General features: G+C 43.4%; 1 protein-coding gene across 6 annotated transcripts in view; it reads right to left on the bottom strand.

Moving 5' to 3' along the window:
• LOC129821318 (RNA-binding motif, single-stranded-interacting protein 1-like) overlaps positions 1-25,380 on the bottom strand; it is a 48,665-nt gene that overhangs the window by 14,101 nt on the left and 9,184 nt on the right. For 4 of the 6 annotated variants that reach the window (XM_055878848.1, XM_055878846.1, XM_055878850.1 and 1 more), the window contains exons 2-4: positions 13,585-13,763; positions 3,040-3,098; positions 90-187 (exon numbers count right to left, since the gene is read on the bottom strand). In XM_055878848.1, the coding sequence (XP_055734823.1) occupies positions 90-187; positions 3,040-3,098; positions 13,585-13,763 (336 nt within the window). The remainder of the gene's footprint in view (positions 1-89; positions 188-3,039; positions 3,099-13,584; positions 13,764-25,380) is intronic. The other 2 variants (XM_055878847.1, XM_055878852.1) reach the window with 1 other exon arrangement.

Genomic DNA, 25,380 nt, shown 5'->3' with positions numbered 1-25,380 from the left:
GCTGCCTATAAATGGACTACCAAAATCCATTGGAGACTGTGTATTGTCAGGTGTTAGTGTGTGAGAATAGGAATAGACTGCAAGCATACCCTCACCTTAGCCATCTGGGCTTGGACCCCGCTGGTCTTCAGGGCAGTGACGGCTTTCTGAGCTGCAGCAGGGCTGTCAAAGTCCACAAAGCCGTAACCTGAGGGACAGAACACCATACCACTCAAGACACGTCTCACTATATGCGTTACACAGCCTAACCGGAAAGACTGCATGGCACAACCATGCTACCTAATGCATCATTCAGCTTTATCATTACTATCTTCTGTTGGCAATGCAATTAAACATATAACAATTACGGACCCTGGTTAAAAGTACTTCACTGCATTTTTACATATTTATATATACAGTATCAGTCAAAAGTTTGGACACACCTACTCATTCAAGGGGTTTTCTTTATTTTGACTATTTTCTACATTGTTGAATAATAGTGAAGACATCAAAACTATTAAATAATACATATGGAATCATGTAGTAACCAAAAAAGTGTTAGACAAATAAAAATATTTTTACATTCTTCAAAGTAGCCACCCTTTGTCTTGATGACAGCTTTGCACACTCTTGGGATTCTCTCAACCAGCTTCACTTGGAATGCTTTTCCAACAGTCTTGAATGAGTTCCCACATATGCTGAGCACTTTTTGGCTGCTTTTCATTCCCTCTGCAGTCCAACTCATCCCAAACCATCTCATTTGGGTTGAGGTTGGGTGATTGTGGAGGCAGGTCATCTGATGCAGCACTCCATCGCTCTCCTTCTTGGTCAAATAGCTCTTACACAGCCTGGAGGCGTGTTGGGTCATTGTCCTGTTGAAAAACAAATTATAGTCCCACTAAGCGCAAACCAGATGGGATGGCCTATCGCTGCAGAATGCTGTGGTAGCCATGCTGGTTAAGTGTGCCTTGAATTCTAAATGAATCACAGACAGTGTCACCAGCAAAGCACCCCCACACCATCACACCTCCTCCTCAATGCTTCACGGTGGGAACCACACATGCGGAGATCATCCGTACACGTACTCTGAGTCTCACAAAGACACGGCGGTTGGAACCAAAAATCTCAAATTTGGACTCATCAGACCAAAGGACAGATTGCCACCGGTCGAATGTCTATTGCTCGTGTTTCTTGGCCCAAGCAAGTCTCTTCTTATTATTATTGGTGTCCTTCACTAGTGGTTTCTTTGCAGCAATTCGACCATGAAGGCCTGATTCACGCAGTCTCCTCTGAACAGTTGATTTTGAGATGTCTGTTATGTGAACTCTGTGAAGCATTTATTTGGGCTGCTATTTCTGAGTCTGGTAACTCTAACGAACTTATCCTCTGCAGCAGAGGTAACTCTGGGTCTCCTCATGAGAGCCAGTTTCATCATAGTGCTTGATGGTTTTTGCGACTGCACTTGAAGAAACTTTCCGCAATGATAGTCCCACTAAGCGCAAACCAGATGGGATGGCGTATCACTGCAGAAGGCTGTGGTAGCCATGCTGGTTAAGTGTGCCTTGAATTCTAAATAAATTACTGACAGTGTCACCAGCAAAGCACCCCCAGAGCATCACACCTCCTCCTCCATGCTTCGTACAATACATAGAATAGGGTCCCATTAGGTTGGCCCTCTAAATCTCAGGCCAACATTGATGTCTACAGCAAGCAGAAAGTGACAGGATGTGATTGACAGCCACCACAGTGAGGCCAGGCCAGAGGCCACCATGTTCTGTGGTTGACCCCCACCTCTCTGTGGCCCGTGGTGGTCAGTCAGTGACTGGTGGTGAGGTAGTGTTGTAGGCCGGGGGAGCAGAGAACAGTGCTGAAGCTGCAGATTGTAGTGATGACGCCCAGGGCTCAGGTCAGCTCACTGTCCCCCTGGGGCTACATGCAGGCCAGAGTCAGACCTGCAGTCCCTCCCTGCCTTCTGCTCTGCTATATTTAACCATCAAACAACCTCACAGGTCCACAGCAAACTCTATGCTCAATGTGGAATCTAATAACAGATTCTAGTTTGATCTTGGTGATAAACAGCACAAACAAAGTATATGCAGAATCGGAACATTCGGATGTTTGTTTTTATGAATGGCAAATGTTCATTTGGCTTTCCAAGTTGGGATTTTGGGCAGATTCTCAGGTACCTTTCATCAAGCAAGCCGTGAGTTCAAGTAAAAATCGTCACTCAAAATGAAAGGATGTTTCTCAGTCGCCACCTGTGATTAATAAGGGTATAATAATCCCCAGCAGGACAGTGACCAAGCTTATTTCCTAGCCCATCTGTGGTGCGTGCTGGCTGGGCTGGGCTTCAGTGTCATTGCGCTCCTCACTAGTCAGAACAGGGTGTTGGGCCCAGGGCTGCAGGCAGAGCCAAAACTGTTTGTCCCGCTCCAGAGGGAGGGGCATGAGCTGTCACTTCCTCTTGTGATCCCCCCCATAGCGCGCTGCACAGTGACAGACAGCCAATCAGTAAAGGGACTAAAATAACTTGAAGTAGTGGCAGCCTTTTGCCAGCCTGTCTGTCTGTTTCCTGATTAGACCAGCCCCTCTGAGCCACATAGCTGTTGGATGACTGAATGACTTCAACAAGGCAGAGCCAGTACACTGTGACACTATTGGGGTGCCAAACCCACTGCGTGAGTCAAGAAGGACTTAAACAAGAATCTTCATTCATTCCTTAGCGTGGCCTTTGTCTTTAGTATAATAGCATTAGGAGGATTATGGTGAAAATCCTATGTGTCATCATATCACAAACTGGAAGTCTATGTCAAAGCTCCAAAGCTTTGACACTGATCTCCTGCTTTACAATGAGTCATTGTGATACCTACGTACACTATCCTCAATGAAGACGCATGTGATGAGTTTTTATTGCTTTAAGCCTAGGGGTTGTTATGAGCATGACTTCTTGAGCCGTGTGCAAAAATAATAATAATAAAAAAAAATACAAATCTGTTAGCAGAATCAACCACGTCCCGACTTACTGAAATGTTTCGCAAAAACAGAGGGAGCCATACACACCTTTACATTTGTTTGTCGTCTTGTCCAGGATGGCCTTTGTTGATACAATTTTGCCATACCTAAGAGAGGAAGAGAGAAGTATTTATAGTTGCGTTGCGTTACGTCCCAGACAGAGGCAGCCTGTTATAAAAGACAAAAAGAGTTTGCACAAGAATGTATGACATCACCAACAAAAAAAGCATGAGAAACAGGAAGCCGCTTGTTTCCATGTGGATTTGAGAATCTCTGCGGCGTTGGAGCAAAGGTTGCCGTGATGTTTACCGAACGACAGGATCACGGAGGGTTACCTATCCTCCATAGGCATAAGGATGTCTGACTCGTGAAGAAGACGTACCGAAAATCAGAAAACATTTCGGAATAAACTTGAATGAAATATGCATTGCACACTGTATATTTACGATTTCTTGTCAATGCAGGCACAGGGGGACTGAGTAGCATTCCATAGACACATCCTGTGCTTTAACAGTTATTTTGTGCACCGTGTTGCTGCTGCTGCCAGCTCTGACAAATGAACTCAGCGGTGACCCCTAAACACAGACTGCACTGCTCTTCCTTTCAGCGCTAAGCTAGCTCACTCTATTCAAAATGAATAGCAAATCAGTACGAAGAACGCAACAACGACATATATCGCGACTTTCTCTCTGTACAATGATGAATGCAACCAATAACAACGCACAGACGTCAGGCCGTAGTAGTAGATGAGCCTCCCTTGTAGTAATCAGCGCGGCAGACAAATGATTGATGAGGGGATTGGCTCTCTAGACGGAGGAGGAAGTGTGACCTTTGACCTGAGCTGGGAGGCGGGCAGGTGGTGGCTTTATGAAAATGAGGCCTCCGTCCCGACCGTGAGTCATAGATAAAACCAACTGTGACAGATCTGGTTATGTGTCATGGTGTTATGATTGTCGCAGAGGAAAAGGTCACCTATAGTGCCTTTGCAATTAATGATCGCTGATCAGCAGTGGCTTAATATAACCAAATAAGTCTCCATGATATTTGAAATCCAATTACAGAGCCTGACTTTGCGAGCAGCAGCACATGTCTGTGTGTGCTGTGCTAGTCTCCGTGGGCCGGCGTGACCTTACTCTGTGCTCCACTGGGTAAAGAGCCTCGAGGATGAAGGGGTTTCCACTAATTGACTCCAAATAAATCAATTACAGGAATCACCACAGTGTCAACGGCAACCCGCCCACCTCCCCCTAGAGCAGCTCACAATCAAGGGACGCAAAAATCTAAACCTTGAATGCAAGAGGTTAAAAAAGGCACAGGATTACGACACCCGCTTCCTAATCTGGGCCACCGTTGGATGACTGAGAGGACACAGTTTAACTCTCTGCAAAAAAAACAGTAGATTAGCATCGAATGTATATGACATCGGTACAGTAGTTCAGGGTAAAGGTGTCCGCATTCTTCCCATCTAAAAAAGTTTGTGCAAATACAGTGCATTCGGAAAGTATTCAGACCCCTTCCCCTTTTCCACATTTTGTTATGTTACAGCCTTATTCTAAAATGAATTAAATAAAAAAATGTCCTCATTAACCTACACACAATACCCCATAATGACAAAGCAAAAACAGGTTTTTAGAAATTTTTGCACATGTATTACAACTAAAAAAGAGAAATACCTTATTTACATAAGTATTCAGACCCTATGAGACTAGAAATGGACCTCAGGTGAATCCTGTTCCATTGATCATCCTTGAGGTGTTTCTACAACATGATTGGAGTCCACCTGTGGTGAATTCAATTGATTGGACATGATTTGGAAAGGCACATATCTGTCGATATAAAGGTCCCACAGTTGACAGTGCATGTCAGGGCAAAAACCAAGCCATGAGGTCGAAGGAATTGTCCGTAGAGCTCCGAGACAGGATTGTGTCGAGGCACATATATGGGGAAGGGTACCAAAACATTTCTGCAGCATTGAAGGTCCTAAAGAACACAGTGGCCTCCATCATTCTTAAACGGAAGAAGTTTGGAACCACCAAGACTCTTCCTAAAGCTGAACCCAATGGTCACTCTGACAGAGCTCCAGAGTTCCTCTGTGGAGACGGGAGAACCTTCCAGAAGGACAACCATCTCTGCAGCACTCCACCAATCAGGCCGTTATGGTAGAATGGCCAGACGGAAGCCACTCCTCAGTAAATGGCACATGACAGCCAGTTTGGAGTTGGCCAAAAAGGCACCTAAAGGGCTCTCAGACCATGAGAAACAAGATTCTCTGGTCTGATGAAAACAAGATTGAACTCTTTGGCCTGAATGCCAAGTATCACGTCTGGAGGAAACCTGGCACCATCCCTACGATGAAGCATGGTGGTGGCAGCATCATGCTGTGGGGATGTTTTTCAGCGGTAGGGGCTGGGAGACTGGAGAGAATCAGAGAGATGAAAACCTGCTCCAGAGCGCTCAGGAACTCAGACTGGGGCGAAGGTTCACCTTCCAACAAGACAGTGACTCTAAGCACACAGCCAAGACAACGCAGGAATGGCTTCGGGACAAGTCTCAGAATGTCCTTCAGTGCCCAGCCAGAGCCCGGACTTGAACCCAATTGAACATCTCTGGAGAGACCTGAAAATAGCTGGGCAGCGACACTCCCAGTCCAACCTGACAGATCTTGAGAGGATCTGCAGAGAAGAATGGGAGAAACTCCCCAAATACAGGTGTGCCAAGCTTGTAGCGTCATACCCAAGAAAACTTGAGGCTGTAATCGCTGCCAAAGGTGCTTCAACAAAGTACTGAGTAAAAGGTCTGAATTCTTATGTAAATGTGATATTTCCGGGGTTATTTTTTATACATTTGCAAAAATGTATAAAAACTTGTTTTTGTTTTGTCATTATGGGATATTGTGTGTAGGTTGATGAGGGGGAAAAAAAACAATTTAACATTTTAAAATAGGGCTGTAAAATTTGGAAAATGTCAAGGGGTCTGAATACTTTACAAAATTCAATGTATTATGGCAACATTGTGACGTTTTAGTTCGATTTATTTAGGCTGTCAGTGCAGAAGACATTTTTTATCAAGGCAAGCCTAAGTCGGTAACCGAAGTGTACGCTCATTCATCGGTGATTGGTCAACAGTAGCGATGGGATTCTTCAATTAAGTGTTTGTAGTCATTCAAAGAGAGAAGATTCCTTATTATGCGCATTTTGTCACTTGAGGGAGTATGCGAGCACACTTGTTCGGTTCGCCTGGCAGAGTTTGGCTAGGCGCCAGCTGAACAGATACATGCGGAAAGCTTTAGACAATGGCCAAAGGTGTCTGTCTGTGTGTGTGTGTTTATGTGTGTGTGTGTGTTTATGTGTGTGTGTGTGTGTGTGTGTGTGTGTGTGTGTGTTTATGTGTGTGTGTGTGTGTGTGTGTGTGTGTGTGTGTGTGTGTGTGTGTGTGTGTGTGTGTGTGTGTGTGTGTGTGTGTGTGCTACAACACATCTTCCAGGAAAATACGCTTCTTAAGACAACCTTAGCCATTAGACTCCCCCCTTTTCCATTAGCTTTCACTAACCATCTATCACAGTGTGATGGAGCTGCTTGGAGCTATCAGACAGATGAGGCTGAGCTGCTTGGTGCTGTCAGATAGATGAGGGTGAGCTGCTTGGTGCTGTCAGACAGATGAGGGTGAGCTGCTTGGTGCTGTCAGACAGATGAGGGTGAGCTGCTTGGTGCTGTCAGACAGATGAGGGTGAGCTGCTTGATGCTGTCAGACAGATGAGGGTGAGCTGCTTGGTGCTGTCAGACAGATGAGGGTGAGCTGCTTGGTGCTGTCAGACAGATGAGGGTGAGCTGCTTGGTGCTGTCAGACAGATGAGGGTGAGCTGCTTGATGCTGTCAGACAGATGAGGGTGAGCTGCTTGATGCTGTCAGACAGATGAGGGTGAGCTGCTTGGTGCTGTTAGACAGATGAGGGTGAGCTGCTTGGTGCTGTCAGACAGATGAGGGTGAGCTGCTTGGTGCTGTCAGACAGATGAGGGTGAGCTGCTTGGTGCTGTCAGACAGATGAGGGTGAGCTGCTTGGTGCTGTCAGACAGATGAGGGTGAGCTGCTTGGTGCTGTCAGACAGATGAGGGTGAGCTGCTTGATGCTGTCAGACAGATGAGGGTGAGCTGCTTGGTGCTGTCAGACAGATGAGGGTGAGCTGCTTGGTGCTGTCAGACAGATGAGGGTGAGCTGCTTGGTGCTGTCAGACAGATGAGGGTGAGCTGCTTGGTGCTGTCAGACAGATGAGGGTGAGCTGCTTGGTGCTGTCAGACATGAGGGTGAGCTGCTTGATGCTGTCAGACAGATGAGGGTGAGCTGCTTGGTGCTGTCAGACAGATGAGGGTGAGCTGCTTGGTGCTGTCAGACAGATGAGGGTGAGCTGCTTGAATCAGGTAGAATGTCTTCTCTGAGAAAGTGGTGGCAGCAGCAGCTAGGAGAACAATGTACTCCCATTCCACCTGCCTTTCCCCCCCTGCCTTTATCCCATTACAGTGGCTAAAAGGGCTCTGATTACTATTCACTGCATGCTTATTGATTCCTGCGGATAGCACTGAGGGATACTGTTCTGTCTGCTCTGAAAATAGCAGGATTGAGTTATGGCCGAAGGGAACAGCCTCGTATTGACTGAGGGCTGTAAAGTGTTCCTGAGTAGCAAGTGATTTTTTTTTTTTATGAGATATGAAGAATCACTTTGCTATCAACAAGAACTGATTATACTTTGTGCTTTTTGAATCCTCAACTATTGCCTCAAGGTTTTAAGTAGAGGTTTCAGGATTTTATTTGGGGATATTTTGGGATCGGGTGGTGGATCAGCTCAGATGGGGTCAGTTGGAAAAACACAGGGATCTATTCCAACCTCTTTAGATTGTCTAAACTAGCTAAGGTGCATTACCCCTGACCTACTGACTGAGTAGCCTGGTGGTCCAGTCTGTTGGTGCATTAGCCAACTCCTGTTCGTGTCCATTCATGGTCATACCAACCAGACTGGCCTCTGCAATCTCAATGTTAATACGCACTCCAATTTCAAGCTGGGTCACTGATTGGTTGTTGAACACAACGTTCTTCATATAACGTTTTAAGAGTTTATTTTGGGAGAGCGTTGCTGAACTGTTGCCAGTATTTAGGCTACTAGTCACTGAAAATCAGCATTGATATAACATTGATTAGGGTGAGTTTATACGCTGAGAACATTTCAGTCGGGAGAAGGATTAAGCTAGTTACAACACAGGGTAAAAGAGCAAGAGCCGTTGACCCAGAATCTCTAAAGTGAGCTCTAATCCCAAATCTTAAAATGGCAACAGAAAGCGGCTGCGCTATGACAAACCATCAACAGTGCTAGAGATGGTCCGGATATGACTCCCTTATGTACATGACGTTATCAGTATGAATCTAACTGCCTTTCACTGTACATACAATAGAGTCCTGCATCGGGTCAGATACCCATGGTTCCCCGCAGGTAACCCACAAAATAAATCAGCTGGTGGGTGGTGTAACTAAGTCGTTCTCCTCCTCGGACGAAGAGGAGCAAGGATCGGACCAAAATGCAGCGGGTGATGAATACATGATGAATTTATTAGACAAGACGAAACAAAGTACACTTGAATAAATTACAAAATAACAAAAACGACGTAGACCGACCTGAACATGAGAACTTACATAAAACAAAGAACAGGAACAGACTAGACAAATGAAACAGTCCCGTGTGGTACAAACACTGACACGGAAGACAATCACCCACAAACAAACAGTGAGAACAGCCTACCTTAATATGGTTCTCAATCAGAGGAAACGTCAAACACCTGCCCCTGATTGAGAACCATATAAGGCTAATTAACCATGAACCTAAACACGAAACAAATAACATAGACTGCCCACCCCAACTCACACCCTGACCATACTAAACAAATACAAAAACAACGGAAAACAGGTCAGGAACGTGACAGGTGGAATTTAAAACATTCTTTCAACCCGCGGGTCTGCTCACGGTTCTGAACAAATATATTGCGGGTCGGAAACATTTGAAATCAAGATCTTATATATATTTTTTTAAACCCAGGAGCATGTTGTGTGGTGCTAGAACATTCCTAATTTGACCAAGGTCAGAGATTATGTTCCCTCCCCACACGCACGACTGTGTTCTCAAGTTTACTTTCCCTGGCTAGCCTAGCTTACCCGAAATTATTAATTATTACATTAATTCAGGCCTTAGTTCATTTAGACCATATGCAGGCCATATAAAGTTTAAACCTGTGGGACTGGTAAAAGTTTGAGTAGCCTATAGCCTACTAAATAAATGTAGGCTATTTTTGTAGCCTGTAGCCTATTTGAATCTGGGAATTGTTTATTGGAGTTTTTATTAAACTATTTGATTATCTATGCCTAAAGGTTTTGTTTTGTTATGTCAGCTATAGTCTTTTATTAGGTAAGAAGGCTAATTAGAAGGCTCCTTTTTTTAAAGCCATTTTAATTGTCAATGTGCCGCTTCGCATTGTGAAAATAAGAACATATGGCATGGTTTCCTTTTATGGAAATGTTGAAAAAACATGCAGACAAATTCCTTAATGCAGGGAAAGGGAATAACCTAATAACCTAGTAGGGCCTACTTTGGGGTCATAAAAACAATTAAATAAATGTATGTTATTTGGCGGGTCACAGGTCGGCTCTCAGGATAATTATATGCGGCAGGGTCGGGTTGCAGAGAAAATCTGTCCTGATATCGGGTATCGGGTGAGGCTCGGAATTAATGTCGCCGGCGCAGGGCGGGTACAGCTCCAAAAACTAACCCGTGCAGGACTCAAACATTCAATACCTGTTTGCTTTCTTCAATAAATAAATTCCCCTTTAAGTCATTATTTTTGGAAAAGTAAACATAGATGTGTGTGTTCCAGACAATCTTGTGTGTGGTGTAGGTTGCTAAACAGCAGCTATCGCTCTGTATCTCTCTTTCTAAACACGGGATAGAGGATCTATGCCAGCCGATTGGGAGATCGAGGGGTTGAATGTGCTGCAAAGTCAACATCACATTGTGGAGGTGGGGGGAAGGTAAAGCAGGGGGTCTGGGAGATGAAAATGAGATTTCAAAGTCACCTCGGTGGTCTTTCCATAGATAGGTACACAATAACACAATGGGGCTCTGGATGAGAGCGGGCTGGGATGGCTCCTTTATCCTCTGCATACATGAACCCCAACTGTCTCGCTTCAGATACTGTCAGCTGCTAAGGCTCTCTGGGTTTGCCCTTGTAGTCTTCCAATATCATCTTTCATTTTAAATTCAGATGTAATGCCCCTGTCAGCTCTCCCCTTGCAGTGTTGGCCATCATCTACTCAAATATCTCCATCCCCCTCCTTCACTCACTGCTATCTCTCTCCCTCTCTCTCTCTCTGATCCAGTGGTCTGACCTGTCCCAGCTAGGTTCTACTTAAAACACGGCAGTAATATAATAATAATATTATAGACGCTTTTATCCAAAGCCACTTACAGTCATGTGTATATACATTTTACATTCTGATGGTCCCAGGAATCGAAACCCACTATCCTGGCGTTGCAAGTGCAATGCTCTACCAACTGAGCTACAGTGAGTCATCTGACCTTATTAGTATCTATTAAATGCACATTGAGACGGTCCACTGGTAACTGAGGTTTTGTTCTTCATATAGCATTGTGACATCACATGGAGACGATGCAACACCAAACATAATGTTAAAGTATTTTGATTTTCACTGAAAATACACTGAGTGTACAAAACATTTGGAACACCTTCCTAATATTGAGTTGCACCCCCTTTGCCTGCAGAAAAGCCTCGTCGGGACATGGACTCTACAAGGTGTCGAAAGCATTCCACGGGGATGCTGGCACATGTTGACTTCAATGCTTCCAAAAGTTGTGTCAAGTTGGCTGGATGTCCTTTGGGTGGTGGACCATTCTTGATACCCATGGGAAACTGTTGAGCGTGAAAAACCCAGAAGCTTTGCAGTTCTTGACACACTCATATCGGTGCACCTGGCACCTACTACCATACCCCGTTCAAAGGCACTTCAATCTTTTGTCTTGCCCATTCACCCTCTGAAAGGCACATATTCACAATCCATTTCTCAACTGTCTCAAAGCATAAAATACTTATTTAACTTCTCTAGATTAGGGGGCAGCATTTTCATGTTTGGATGAAAAGCGTGCCCAGGGTAAACTGCCTCCTACTCAGTCCCAGATGCTAATATATGCATAGTATTATTGGTATTGGATAGAAAACACTCTGAAGTTTCTAAAACTGTTTGAATCATGTCTGTGACTATAACAGAACGTATTTGGCAAGCAAAACCCAGAGGACAAACCATTCAGATTCTTTTTTTTTTAGGTCACTCTCTTATCAATGGGATTTCATTGGGAATCCAGATTTCTAAGGGACCTTCCTGCAGTTCCTATCGCTTCCACTGGATGTCAACAGTCTTTAGAAATTGGTTGAGATTTTTCCTTTGAGAAATGAAGAAGTAGCCATGTTCAGAATGAGGCTCCAGTGAAGTGTACTGTTTGTTTGAGGCGCATGACCAGAAAGCATGCTACACATTTTTTTCCTCCAGTATTGAACACAGATCATCCCGTCTTCAATTTTATCGATTATTTACGTTAAAAAATACCTAAAGTTGTATTACAAAAGTAGTTTGAAATGTTTGGACAAAGCTTACTACAGGTAACTTTTGAGATATTTTGTAGTCTTGTTGTGCAAGTTGGAACCGGTGTTTTTCTGGATCAAACGCGCCACATAAATGGACATTTTGGATATATATCGACGGAATTAATCGAACAAAAGGACCATTTATGATGTTTATGGGACATATTGGAGTGCCAACAGAATAAACTCGTCAAATGTAAGGCATGAATTATATCTTTATTTCTGCATTTTGTGTCGCGCCGGGAGGGTTGAAATATGATGGATAGTGTTTGTTTGCTTGGTTGCTATCTTCAGATAATAGCATTGTTTGCTTTCGCCGTAAAGCATTTTTGAAATCTGACACGTTGGCTGGATTCACAACAAGTGTAGCTTTAATTTGGTATATTGAATGTGTGATTTCATCAAAGTTAAATTTTTATAGTAATTTATTTGAATTTAGCGCTCTGCATTTTCACTGGATGTTGGCCAGGTGGGACGCTACCGTCCCACATATCCCAGAGAGGCGAACCTGTCTTCTCTCCTTAATCTATACTGATTAGAGTGGATTTAACAAGTGACATCAATAAGGGATCATCGCCTTCACCTGGATTCACCTGGTCAGTCTGTCATGGAAATGTTTTGTACACTCGGTGTTCGTTTCGTTGTATGAATTAGATTAAAAGAAATTATGCTTGCAGAGGTCTGACAAAAATTGACATATCATGATGACTTCGGAATTATATTGAGGAGTACACCACATCAGTCACTGGCTTCATCAATAAGTGCATCGATGACGTCCCCCCCCACAATGACTGTACGTACATACCCCAACCAGAAGCCATGGATTACTGGTGACATCCGCACTGAACAGCCTCGTCCGCACTGAACTAAAGGGTAGAGCTGCCGTTTCAAGGAGTGGGACTCTAACCTGGAAACTTATATGAAATCCTGCTATGCCCTCAAACAAACCTTCTGTAATAGCAACAGCAGACCACCATAGTCCCTGTGCCCAAGAACACTGAGGTAACCTGCCTAAATGACTACCGACCCGTAGCACTCACGTCTGTAGCCATGAAGTGCTTTGGAAGGCTGGTCATGGCCAACATCAACACCATTATCCCAGATACCTTAGACCCACTCAAAGGCAGCCCCGTGCACCTCTCTGATTCAGAGGGGTTGGGTTAAATGCAAAAGACACATTTCAGTTGAAGGCATTCAGTTGTACAACTGACTAGGTATCCCCTGTTCCCCTCTATACCAAGCGGTGTCAGAGGAAGACCCTAAAAATTGTCAAAGACTCCAGCCACCCTAGTCAGACTGCTCTCTCTGCTACTGCACAGCAAGCAGTACTGGAGTGCCAAGTCTAGGACCAAAAGACTTCTCAACAGCTTCTACCCCCAAGCCATAAGACTCCTGAATAGCTAATCAAATGTCTACCCAGACTATTTGCATTGCCCTCCCCCCCCCCCCCTCTTTTGCACTGCTGATATTCTCTGTTTGTCTGTGCATAGTCACTTTGTGTCTACCTATGTACATATTACCTCAATTGCCTTGACTGACCGGTGCCCCCGTGCATTGACTCTGTACCGGTACCACCTGTGTGTTGCCTCACTTGTTATTTTGCTGCTGCTCTTTAATTATTTGTTACTTTTATTTCTTATTTTCTTTTATCTATTTTTTACTTAACATGTATTTTTCTTAAAACTGCATTGTTGGTTATGGGCTTGTAAGTAAGCATTTCACCTGTTGTATTCGGCGCATTGGATTTGATTTGGTTTGAACAGGCTGTTATTATTTCCAACTCAGGTCAAATAAGTAACTGCTGCTTTGAATCTCTTTACCACAGTCATGGTGTTGGTGACATCAGCCAACAAGTCAATAACCAGTCAATAGCTGTAATCATAAGATGAAGGAAGTGTACTTACGGCTGGCAAAGCTTGACCAGATCATGATCGGTGGTGGCTGGGGCAAGGCCTCGGATGTACAGGTTGGTTTTACTGAGTTGCTCCCAACCTGCAGTGCTGGAGCTACTGCTGTTGTTGGTGCTGCTGTTGGTGCTGGGGCTGGGCGGAGCCATGGGCTGAGAGGAGGAGGCAACAGGTGGCTGCCAAAGGGAAACACACAGAATGGTGTCAGTCCAAGACAAAACAACATGTCGGTGTGAAGTGCAATACTGCTGTTCCCTTTTACTAAACAAGAGGGAGAAAGTGAGAGAGAGAAATAGATTTCTCAAAGCGAAGCAGACTACATTGCCTTGCCACATGGATGCAGGGCCATTTAATTGCTCAAATAAATATATCTGTTACATTCGTATTGTTGTCTTGCAGAGCTAGTGATTGCCAGCCAGAGAGTAATCATGACAATGAACAATGAAAGTCTGCATTTCATTAGTGGGTTAACAAAGTGTGTGTGGATTTTATTCCAACCCTCAGCTTTGTCTATGAATCTTCTCTCCACCATGAGCTACACAGAGGCATTCTTATTACTCACTCCCACTGTAACCAATAACAGTATTTTAGTGCGCTGGACCAGAAAACCATCTGTCTTCACCACAAGCATATCGTTGTGTGGCCCAGCTAAATCTTCCATATTGGTGCAGACTAAAAAATGAACTGTCCCGATACTCCATCATTTGAGACTATTGAGTGGGTGCCCAGTGTGAGGATTAATATTTCACAGAGCAGTGATACATAGAGTGAAGTCAGCACAAACTGGGTCCAGAGAGGCCTGCAGACCTGCTCTGACACTAGTGTGAGACTGGATGGTTGTGCGTGAAAGAGTGAGCCCTTCTGAGGCCATCGCCCCCTGGTGACTGACTGACTCCAAATTAGACATCTTAACAACTACATGGCTGTCTTCTCATTCCACTGCTCCCCTACACTAACATGTAGACTTAAGGTACGGTGCAGAATGTAACTCAACCTCAAGACCAGTACTGCTATTTCTGAACTCTGAGGATCAGCGTGATTGAAACAATGACATGCCACCCATTTTCTGTAACTTGCCGGATGCTAACGATGTACCCTCTCGAATCAAATGGAAAGAGATGAGAATTTCTGTTATGTACACAAACAATGTGTCAACCAGTTCTTTCAGCATTGAATTTCAGATATATTTCCAAGATGCATGCTCTAATTCAATCAGCATCTATAAATCAGATGGGCCGTGTCAAGAATAGCTTGTTTTCCACATCTCAGAAATCCCTTGTGTGATTGAGCAATAGGCTATTACACAGATGTAAGATCTTGATTTGAGCCAGTTTGCTATGTGGATTAACAAAATTTATTTTATGTGGATTATAATTATGGACATTTTTGTAGGGGTTGATACATTTTTCGTAAGGGAAAACCAAGTATGATATTTCAAAGTGGAAAATACAAACTTCAGAAGAGTTTTTAAACATCAAATGCATTGCAGGAACATTCTCCTGCAACAGGATGATGAAATTAACATCCTACATCTGTAGCATGCTTCCTGTTTGTAGGGCCACATATGTTATGATCTTAAAAGCTGGCCCTCTTCTAAAACTGATCTGTGTGTCTGTTCTGTGTCTGACACTGATTATCACCCTTCCCCCTCTGAGGAATCACAAGAGAGGAAGCTGAGATGATACAATTGCGCCGGTGGAGATAGCTGTCTTTTTTACGGGCTCCTAACCAATTGTGCTATTGTGTGTGTTTTTTCCCGCGTTATTTGTAACTTATTTTATACATAATGTTTCTGCCACCGTCTCTTATGACCGAAAAGAGCTTCTGGATATCAGGACAGAGATGACTCATCTCGTACTTTACGAAGATTTTTTTTTTTTTAACGAGTCGGACGCAAAGGATTTACTTCATTCGCATGAAGAAGAGAAAGATATAGGGGACGTAGGTCGGGGTGCCTTGTAGGGATCCGACGGCGAGTGGGTAATCTGCCTCTACCATCAGTCCTACAGTGGTTCCTCCTTTAAAAGTTGCGTCCTACTGCGGCACACCCTGCGTGCTGCTGCAGCATTCTGTGGCACGTCATTTAATTCTCAGCCATTTCTTCTGTTACTGCAAGTTATTGCTAGTTTGACCACCAGAGGGCATCTTTGAGAGCATTTGATAGTATTCCGTATTACCAGAGAATTTAAAACCTTTTTTGTAATAACGTAGTATATGGGATTGATTGTAAGAAATTTGTCTTCATTAATTTGATTAATATTATGGTGTATCCATTCAGAGAAAAATTGTCCGTTTGTAAATTCAGACCGTTTCGCTCTCGGAGCGCACACTGGACGTTCAGGCCGAGGAGTAGGGTTGATTTGAGAGTTCTGGCCTTACAACGGCAGTCAAGTACCCAAGCTAACGTTGGCTAGTTACTTCCAGACACAAATGAGACCACTCTGCCCATTTTACTCACCCTAGCAGAGCTGGTAAGGCAGTTTTCGTGTTAACCAGAGCGTAGGTGACTTTAAATGTGCTGCTGGAAACAATTTAATTACGTTTTTCCCCAACGTTTACTGACACCGGCCATATTCAACAGGTGTTGAACGCTCGTAAAGTAATTATTCTGCGCTCTGGTACACTCAGACGAGAGTGCTCTGAAATCCGTGTAGGCTGGATAAAAAGTAGTTCATTGCATCCGCCGTGGAGCCCAGTTTCATAATATTTCCCAGCTGCTTGCAGTCGTTTTGAAGTAATTGTGAAAAAACAGGCCTTATTTTAGTGCATTTTTCACCCTGCCAGCTCCTATTAGTTCTATTGAGCACCGTGGCACCAACTCGCCTTCCAAACGTTCTATTCCCAGCGTATTGTTCAACGTCACAATGCCTGCTTCGCTATTGTTGGCAATGAGACCTGTTCACGTTGTTTTATAGTTAAAATGTAAACAACAAAAATAATATTGGAACTCTGCGGTCTTCCCATTGTTTCCTATGGGGGAAATATAGACATGTCTGTCTATTTCGCCAAATATCTTGCAATGTGTATATTTCGATTTTTTTCAAGTCGGGTGTAACCAGTGTGAAATGGCTAGCTAGTTAGCGGGGTGCGCGCTAATAGCGTTTCAATTGGTGACGTCACTCGCTCTGAGACCTTGAAGTAGTTCCCCTTGCTCTGCCGCGGCTTTTGTGGAGTAATGGGTAACGATGCTTCGAGGGAGGCTGTTGTCTGTGTGCAGAGAGTCCCTGGTTCGAGCCCAGGTAGGGGCGAGGAGAAGGACGGAAGCAAAACTGTTACACGGGCACCATTTTAAATCAGGAGAATCTCCTCTTTGTAATTATGTAAGTCTGGGCAGCGAGCTCGTTTGCCATCGATCGCTAGACCTGAAATATTCCGAAGTTTTTATTTTTTCCCTACTTTTTCATTACGCAGACATATGCACAGTTGACACCATCGAGGTGCAGATGTTTACTTTCTACACAAGTCGTTTTTTTCCAGTTTCGTCCGACGAACAGATTGTAGTGGTAAAATAAAAAGAGATACATTTTTTATGGAATTTTAAGCATCACTCCAGTCAAAACAGGCTCCGCGAACATTCGATTCCATTAATTTGGGCTCGCACTAGTGTTCCAGTTTAGCCAACGGTCTTAAGACGTTTTTTAGCCTTGGGTGAATTTTGACTCGTTTTATTGTCCAGCCTATAGATAGCCAGAGCGACTTTACAAAAGCACCCAAATGTCCATTGAGAAAGCACAACGACTATACCATTTAGCTAAGCTAAGAATGACGGGAATAATCAAGTCAATAAACGTTGGGTAGTTAGATAGCCTATAGTTAATATACTGGCAAGTTTGATGTATAACTACTAACGTTAGGTAGCTAGCTAACATACCGGTACATACTGCTGTAATGATTTGCTATGTGGTTCGTAAGGACAGCGTAGCAAACAAATTGTCAGCCAACATAACGTCTAATGAAAAGTCATTACTTTATTACATTGAGTAGCAAGCTACCCCTTGGTCGTTTGGGCAAATCTGGTCTGTGATAGTTTTTTTTTCACACTTAGCTCAGCTATTAGCCCTCCTCCCCAACTTGCAACAAATTTCATTCTTTTCCCTCTTCCACGGGTCATCATTCTGCTTCTGAGTGGCTCACTTGTGGGCGTGTTGGCAAGATATGGCAGCATCTTTGGTTATGCGTCAAGAATTCTGCATACAGTAGCACGTTTGTATAAATGTGTGGTTATTCACAGGCAAATTGTTATATGCTATGGAGGTACATTTGATTTATTTTCAATCAAAAATAATTGTTCTGAAAGCAACTTTTTTCCAGACACAAAGGAAGTCCAAGCGGACACCTACGAAGATGGCATCTCAGGTAAGCAGCACTGGGCTGTATTGACGTATCCTAAAAACGACATCTGCTGCTTTAGATTGAACGGTCATATCTCAGTTATTGTTTTCATATCTATAAAAAATAAACAGTTTTCTTTACTTTCAGAAAGCGAGCTGACCAAGGGGTGGAAAATGTAGATATTGCCAGATGTTCACTGTCCGAGGAACAGGCCGTGGAAGCTTTATTGCTGGCAAAAGTGTCCATAACCAGAGCTAATTAAACTGTTCTGTGTTCTTTTTCTACATCTCTGCCTGTCTTGTTGTACATGGAACCTGTCTCACATACATGGAGCATGTCTCACATACATGGAAGCTGTCTCACATACATGAAACCTGTCTCACATTAATTAAAAAACCCTTAAGATGTCAGCTGCTAATTTTCAGATTTACACCACATAAACACAGCCATTTTCACTGGACTATCTGCTGCTGCCAAATCATGATTTCCCTGTGGGTTAGCCTTGCAAAAACCAAGTGGTGAGACACATAGCCCTCTATATTTAAATGCTTCAGGTACACTCCGATAGGTGTCTGCGTCACATACAGTATCTTATATTGACATTATCTTCTATTGTTTGTCCTCATGTGTCTGTTTTTCAGCATAACTTAGTGTGGACACCAGGTGAGACCACACACACACAATAACAGTCTGTCTTCTTCACTTCATCCCCCCCTTCTCCCTAAATCCTCTAGGTTATATCAGCTGTTTTGGTGAACCCCTCCCACATCTGAACTGGCTGACAGAGGGCCCAGCATGATCACAGGTGAGATGTCACTTGGTCGGGTCAACAGGAAGTATTATTAAAGAGATTCTTTACATTGAAATACAGACAGAGATGTAGTAGTCCCAGAGTTAATGATCCAAGGTCAGTTTTGCATTTCACCTCCTGATTTAAGATGACTGAGCGTGTTAGAATTAAAAAAACAAGGCTAAATCATGCTCTCTCATCTGCAGTTATGTTTTGATGTGAGAGAGGAAGCCAGTCCCGTCATCGCCACTTCCCCGCTCTTAAGATAACCTTCGGACCAACTGGGGGCCCAAGGCTGGTTAGGAGACACCGCAATTGTGATGAACTGAGAGAATATTAGGGTAGCACTGTAATTGATGAATCATATGCTGTCTGCCTCTGTTCTTACCTCTTTCCCTTTCTGTCTTCTACACCTCTCTCCCCGCCATGTCTGTCTACCTCATTTTATAATGCACACATTCAATTGTATGTATAATATTACAATTATCATAATTATAATGCATTTATGTATTTATAACACCTGAATAATGAACTTCTTTCAATAAAGCGTTTCACATTCTCTACTGGTTGAAATTAAGTATCTCCTTGAAATACTATCCTGTGTCCTCAGATTAATGCAGATGAAGGGAGTTAGATATGCATCGTTTTTTTGCTGTATATATGAATTACAAATCAATCATGTTTCTAGTCTATTGCATAGTTACAATGTGTAATCATTGATGTCCCAGGAGCTGGGGTAGTAAACACTGTTGAAGTGTATAATTGTAATACATACATGCAGACACAGCATCATTCAAATAATGGAGTATGATATGGCTGAAAAAGAATGTCTCAGAGATTCCTTCCTGAACCGCCAAGGCAGAGTACATCAGTGAATATATTCAATGTACAGGCTACAATGTGGGAATCTCATGCGTGGTAATAACTACAGTACATGTGCATATAGGACTTGCATCCTTGGCACAATAAAGTTATTATATTCGACTCTATCCATAGGCTTCATTAATGCTATTCAGACTTGAAGTTGATACAACTATGATAGCTGAGGTTCATAGATTGGAATGAATATTAGTTCAGAACCTAACGTTTTAGGGTCCATACACAGATCTGCTGCATACTGTAGCTAGCTACACATCCATAGGCATACAATTATTTTTATCCTCCACTACACAATAAGCAAGTAAATAGTTAGCTAGCTATGTTACTTCAGCTGCATTGCAAGGCAAGCTTACACAATTGTACATTCAATTTGCAGTAAATGCTTTAGCTAGCTAGATTCTTTGCATCCACTATTTCACAAGACGACCGCCTGGTTTGCTGGTTCTCTCAGGAGTCCCTAAAACATTAAACACGAATTACAAATTCATTCTCCTAACACTAGCTAGCTGGCTAATGTTGGCTAGTCGTAAAATTAACTTTATGACAAAAAAATACGCCACAAACGTTTGTCTCTACATTAACCAACATATTCCTCTCAATTGTAATTTTTTTGCTTGACTTGTTATGACGCTATAACAACTTACATCTGGTTCCACCATAATGTTTTGTAAGCCATCTTTGTTGAAGAACGCCACAAGGCAAGGGTGGCTCGCGTCAAAATTAGTCATTGGAACCACTCAATTTTTTTTATTTATCCTTTATTTTACCGGGTAAGTTGACTGAGAACACATTCTCATTTGCAGCAACGACCTGGGGAATAGTTACAGGGGAGAGGAGGGGGATGAATGAGCCAATTGTAAACTGGGGTTTATTAGGTGACCGTGATGGTTTGAGGGCCAGATTGGGAATTTAGCCAGGACACCGGGGTTAACACCCCTACTCTTACGATAAGTGCCATGGGATCTTTAATGACCTCAGAGAGTCAGGACACCCGTTTAACGTCCCATCCGAAAGATGGCACCCTACACAGGGTGCCGATATGATTGGTCATATAAAAACCTTGGGACCCAAATGCATAATGAGTGCTCTAACTCCTCCTTGTGGTGGTCTGGAGCAATGAAGTTGTGATGCTGGGTAACTCTAAGTCCCGCGTTGCAAGCTCCCAACTTTTAAAGGAGGAACCACTAGTTGCCAACGTGCAATCACTGGATAAACTGGATGAGCTCCGATCAAGACTATCCTACCAAAGGGGCATTAAAAACTGTAATATCTTATGTTTCTCCGAGTCGTGGCTGAACGACAATATGGATAACATACAGCTGGCTGGGTTTTCCGTGCAGCGGCAAGATCTGTGTCTATTTGTTGATGCACGAAATCTAATATTAAGGAAGTCTTGAGGTTTTGCTCGCCTGAGGTAGAGTATCTCATGATAAGCTGTAGACCACACTATTTACCAATATAGTTTATCTATATTCTTCATAGCTGTCTATTTACCACCACAAACTGATGCTGGCTCTAAAACCGCAATGAGTTGTGGGCGGGGACCTAGTGGCCGGGAATTTTAATGCAGGGAAACTTAAATCCGTTTTAACTCATTTCTACCAGCATGTTAAATGTGCAACCAGAGGGAAAAAAACTGTAGACCACCTTTACTCCACATACAGAGACGCGTACAAAGCTCTCCCTCGCCCTCCATTTGGCAAATCTGACCATAATTCTATCCTCCTGATTCCCGCTTACAAGCAAAAACTAAAGCAAGAAGTACCAGTGACTCACTCAATACGGAAGTGGTCAGATGACGCAGATACTAACCTAAAGGACTGTTTTGCTAGTACAGACTGGAATATGTTCCAGGATTCTTCCGATGGCATTGAGGAGTACACCACATCAGTCACTGGCTTCATCAATAAGTGCATCGATGACGTTGTCTCCACAGTGACCGTAAGTACATACCGCAACCAGAAGCTATGGATTACAGGCAACATCCGCACTGAGGTAAAGGGTAGAGCTGCCACTTTCAAGGAACGGGACTCTAACCCGGATGCTTATAAGAAATCCCTCTATGCACTCTAACGAACCATCAAACAGGCAAAGCATCAATACAGGACTAAGATTGAATCCTACTACACCGGCTCCGACTCTCGGCGGATGTGGCAGGGCTTGCAAACTATTATGGACTACACAGTGAAGCACAGCCATAAGCTGCCCAGTGACACGAGCCTACCAGACAAGATAAATTACTTCTATGCGTACTTCAAGGCAACTAACTAACTGAAGCATGCATGAGAGCACTAGCTGTTCCGGACGACTGTGTGATAACGCTCTCTGTAGCCGAAGTGAGTAGGATCCTTAAACAGGTCAACATTCACAAAGTTGCAGGGCCAGATGGATTACCAGGACGTGTACTCCGAGCACGCGCTGACCAACTGGCAAGTGTCTTCACTGACATTTTCAACCTGTCCCTGACCAAGTCTATAATGCCAACATGTTTCAAGCAGACCACCATAGTCCCTGTGTCCAAGAATACCAAGCTAACCTGCCTAAATGACTACCGACCCATAGCACTCATGTCTGTGGTCATGAAGTGCTTTGAGAGGCTGGTCATGGCTCACAACACCATTATCCCAGAATGAGACCCACCCAAATTTGCATACCACCCCAACAGATCCACAGATGAAGCAATCTTTATTGCACTCCACACTGCCCTTTCCCACCTGGACAAAAGGAACACCTATGTGAGAATGCTATTCACTGACTACAGCTCAGTGTTCAACACCATAGTGGCCTCAAAGCTAATCACTAAGCTAAGGACCCTGGGACTAAACACCTCTCTCTGCATTTCCTGACAGGCTGCCCCCAGGTGCTAAGGGTAGGTAACAACACATCTGCCACACTGATCCTCAACACAGGGGCCCCTCAGAGGTGCATGCTTAGTCCCCTCCTGTACTCCCTGTTCACCCATGACTGCATGGCCAAGCATGCCTCCAACACCATCATTACGTTTGCAGACGACACAACAGTGGTAGGCATGATCACCAACAACGATGAGACAGCATATAGGGAGGAGGTCGGAGACCTGGCAGTGTGGTGCCAGGATAACAAGCTCTCCCTCAACGTGATCAAGACAAAGGAGATGATTGTGGACTACAAGAAAAGGAGGGCCGAGCACACCGGCATTCTGATCGATGGGGCTGTAGTGGAGCAGGTTGAGAGCTTTAATTTCCTTGGTGTCAACATCACCAACGAACTATCTTGGTCCAAACACACCAAGACAGTCGTGAAGAGGGCATAACAAAACCCAGGAGACTGAAAAGATTTTGCACGGATTCTCAGATTCTCAAAAAGTTCTACAGCTGCACCATCCTGACTGTTTGCATCACCGCCTGGTATGGCAACTGCTTGGCCTCCGACCACAAGGCACTACAGAGGGTAGTGTGTACGGCCCAGTACATCACTGGGGCCAAGCTTCCTGCCATCCAGGACCTCTATACCAGGCGGTGTCAGAGGAAGGCCCTAAAAAATATATATATTTTTTTACTTCAGTTTATTGTAGTAAATACTTTCTTCACACTTATTTTTCTTAAAACTACATTGTTGCTTAAGGGCTTGTAAGTAAGCATTTCACAGTAAGGTCTACGCCTGTTGTATTCGGTGCATGTGACAAATACAATTTGATTTGATGGAATCCCAATCATGAAGTGGTGACAGAATTGCTCAATCCTCAAGATGGACTCGTTCCAAGCAAGAGATCTTCTTCCTTTCCGGTTCACATACCTTCACCACGGAAACCGACTTGACCTGCTGTTTTCAAGGCGACGATGAGTATTTCATTTCCTTCATTGTTTTCCTTTCTGACACAAACAGCTCTTTGTATGGTGTGAAACTATTCAAATTAAATGACTACCTTTTCACAAAGAGTGCTGCTATGACTCTAAAATTATCTCAGAGGGCTTTCCTCAATTAACTCTGACGGGACTCTTGGCGTTTGAAGGATCCCATGTATTTCCCTCTATATGGTGGGAGGACAGGTTAAGACATTAATCACCATGGCGTGCATGCTTGAGGTCATAACCTATCGGCTAGAGGTTTTGAGATACGAGGCAAGGTACAATTTATCTATCAAGCATCATATCTGACATACGGGCTATTATTAACCTCTAGACAAAGAATGTAACTGACATAAATGCAACTTTCTAATTTCAATGTGCCAAAAATAACCCTGGTCTTTGTCACTGTACTTTTTGAACAGAGAAGTCCATTCCATGAAATACAACTGAAGAAACCCAACACCCCACTATTCCATGTTAATCTTGCACTCCCTGGATGTTTCTGTTTCGGGCATAAATCTCATGGTGGGGTCTATAGGGATCAGGAATTTCCATTTTAAACCACCTTTTGCAGCATTTCACTATACATTTCACTATCCATGGTCAGATATCACAAATTCTACCACTTACTGTTGTATGAGTCATCATTCAGCATCATGTCTCATTCGGTTAACAACAATGTTACTCTGCAAGTGCATTAAATAAAAATTACATTGAAAGTCTGGACCCAAAGGTGGCATTGAATATTCTCCTATTGAGTTGGCCTTATAACTCAATACATAGTCCTAGCCTAAAAGACATGAGAAAAAGGAGATAAAAGGTCAAAGCTGACATGTGTCCTCCTAGGTGACACTGACAGTAGAACCTGATTGAGAATCATTGCATGTATTTTGAAAAACACGTCCCAAATACCATGGATTCAGGTAACATGCAAGAAGAAGGATCGCATGTAATCTCCAGGCTATCTGTCAAAGAGTATCACGTCCTGATAGGTCACTTTACAAAACAGTCAATTCTTTCACGTGTTTTCTGTCAACTCTAAAGGTCCTTCAATCCCAGTCACCGTTTGAACACATAACAGACACATCTGGTATGAAGTGCACATGGTACAGAAAGCATTGGGTATAGGTTGAGAGCCATGTTGATTGTTCTCATAATGTTAAAGACGGTGTTGTTGGATATTTGTGCTTTATAAACATTTGAACAACAAGCGCTTCATGATCATGTAGTCCTTCACAGCAATCCAATATATTCAATGGCTTGTTTTAACTTTCTATACATAACTATCAGTCTGTTCCATGTAATAGCGAAGAGAAAGAGAACATTTAGTTAATGTTATAGCTTGACATAATCATCTGATCTCATCATCAGTCCCCCAACTAGGAAGTGTGCCATCAGCTCCAGATATGAACAAAGACAATCTTTGAGGAAAATGCCTGCAGTTCCCTCGGCGAAACCCACACACTAAAGGATAGAAACTCCCTTTTCTACAGGACTGAAAGCCTGCTTGTTTTCATACATCTGCATGCCTATTGAGCTTCAGAGTCTAAGGGAGTGTGATGGGGGGAACCCAGGCTCTTATCAGCATGCTCCAGACCAGCAGAGCCGTCATATCCGAGCTGGAAATACACTGCGCATCCAGTAACACAGACCGCGCCCTCACAGCACTATCCCAGCACTGAACAGAAAACTGGCCTCTTGTTATGACGAGCAGACTTGAATTATACTGAATATGAATAATCCTGAAGTCTTCAACACCATCAATAGTTTCATTATGTCAAGAATGTTAATCCATTCCAAGTTGGGAAACCCGGATGCATGCTTGAATTACATTCCACTATGCATTCATTTAACATGCGAAACAGCAAGCTACAGAGGCACATCATATTTTCCAAACTATCATTCAATTATATCAAGGTCATTCCAATACATTTCCTCATGACCTCAATGTTATCTGGGCGGATT

The sequence above is a fragment of the Salvelinus fontinalis genome, chromosome 23, assembly GCF_029448725.1.
Source record: "Salvelinus fontinalis isolate EN_2023a chromosome 23, ASM2944872v1, whole genome shotgun sequence".
Classification (NCBI taxonomy): Eukaryota; Metazoa; Chordata; class Actinopteri; order Salmoniformes; family Salmonidae; genus Salvelinus; species Salvelinus fontinalis.
Note: the sequence above shows the minus strand (reverse complement) of the source record. Positions and strands in the feature narration are given on the sequence as shown.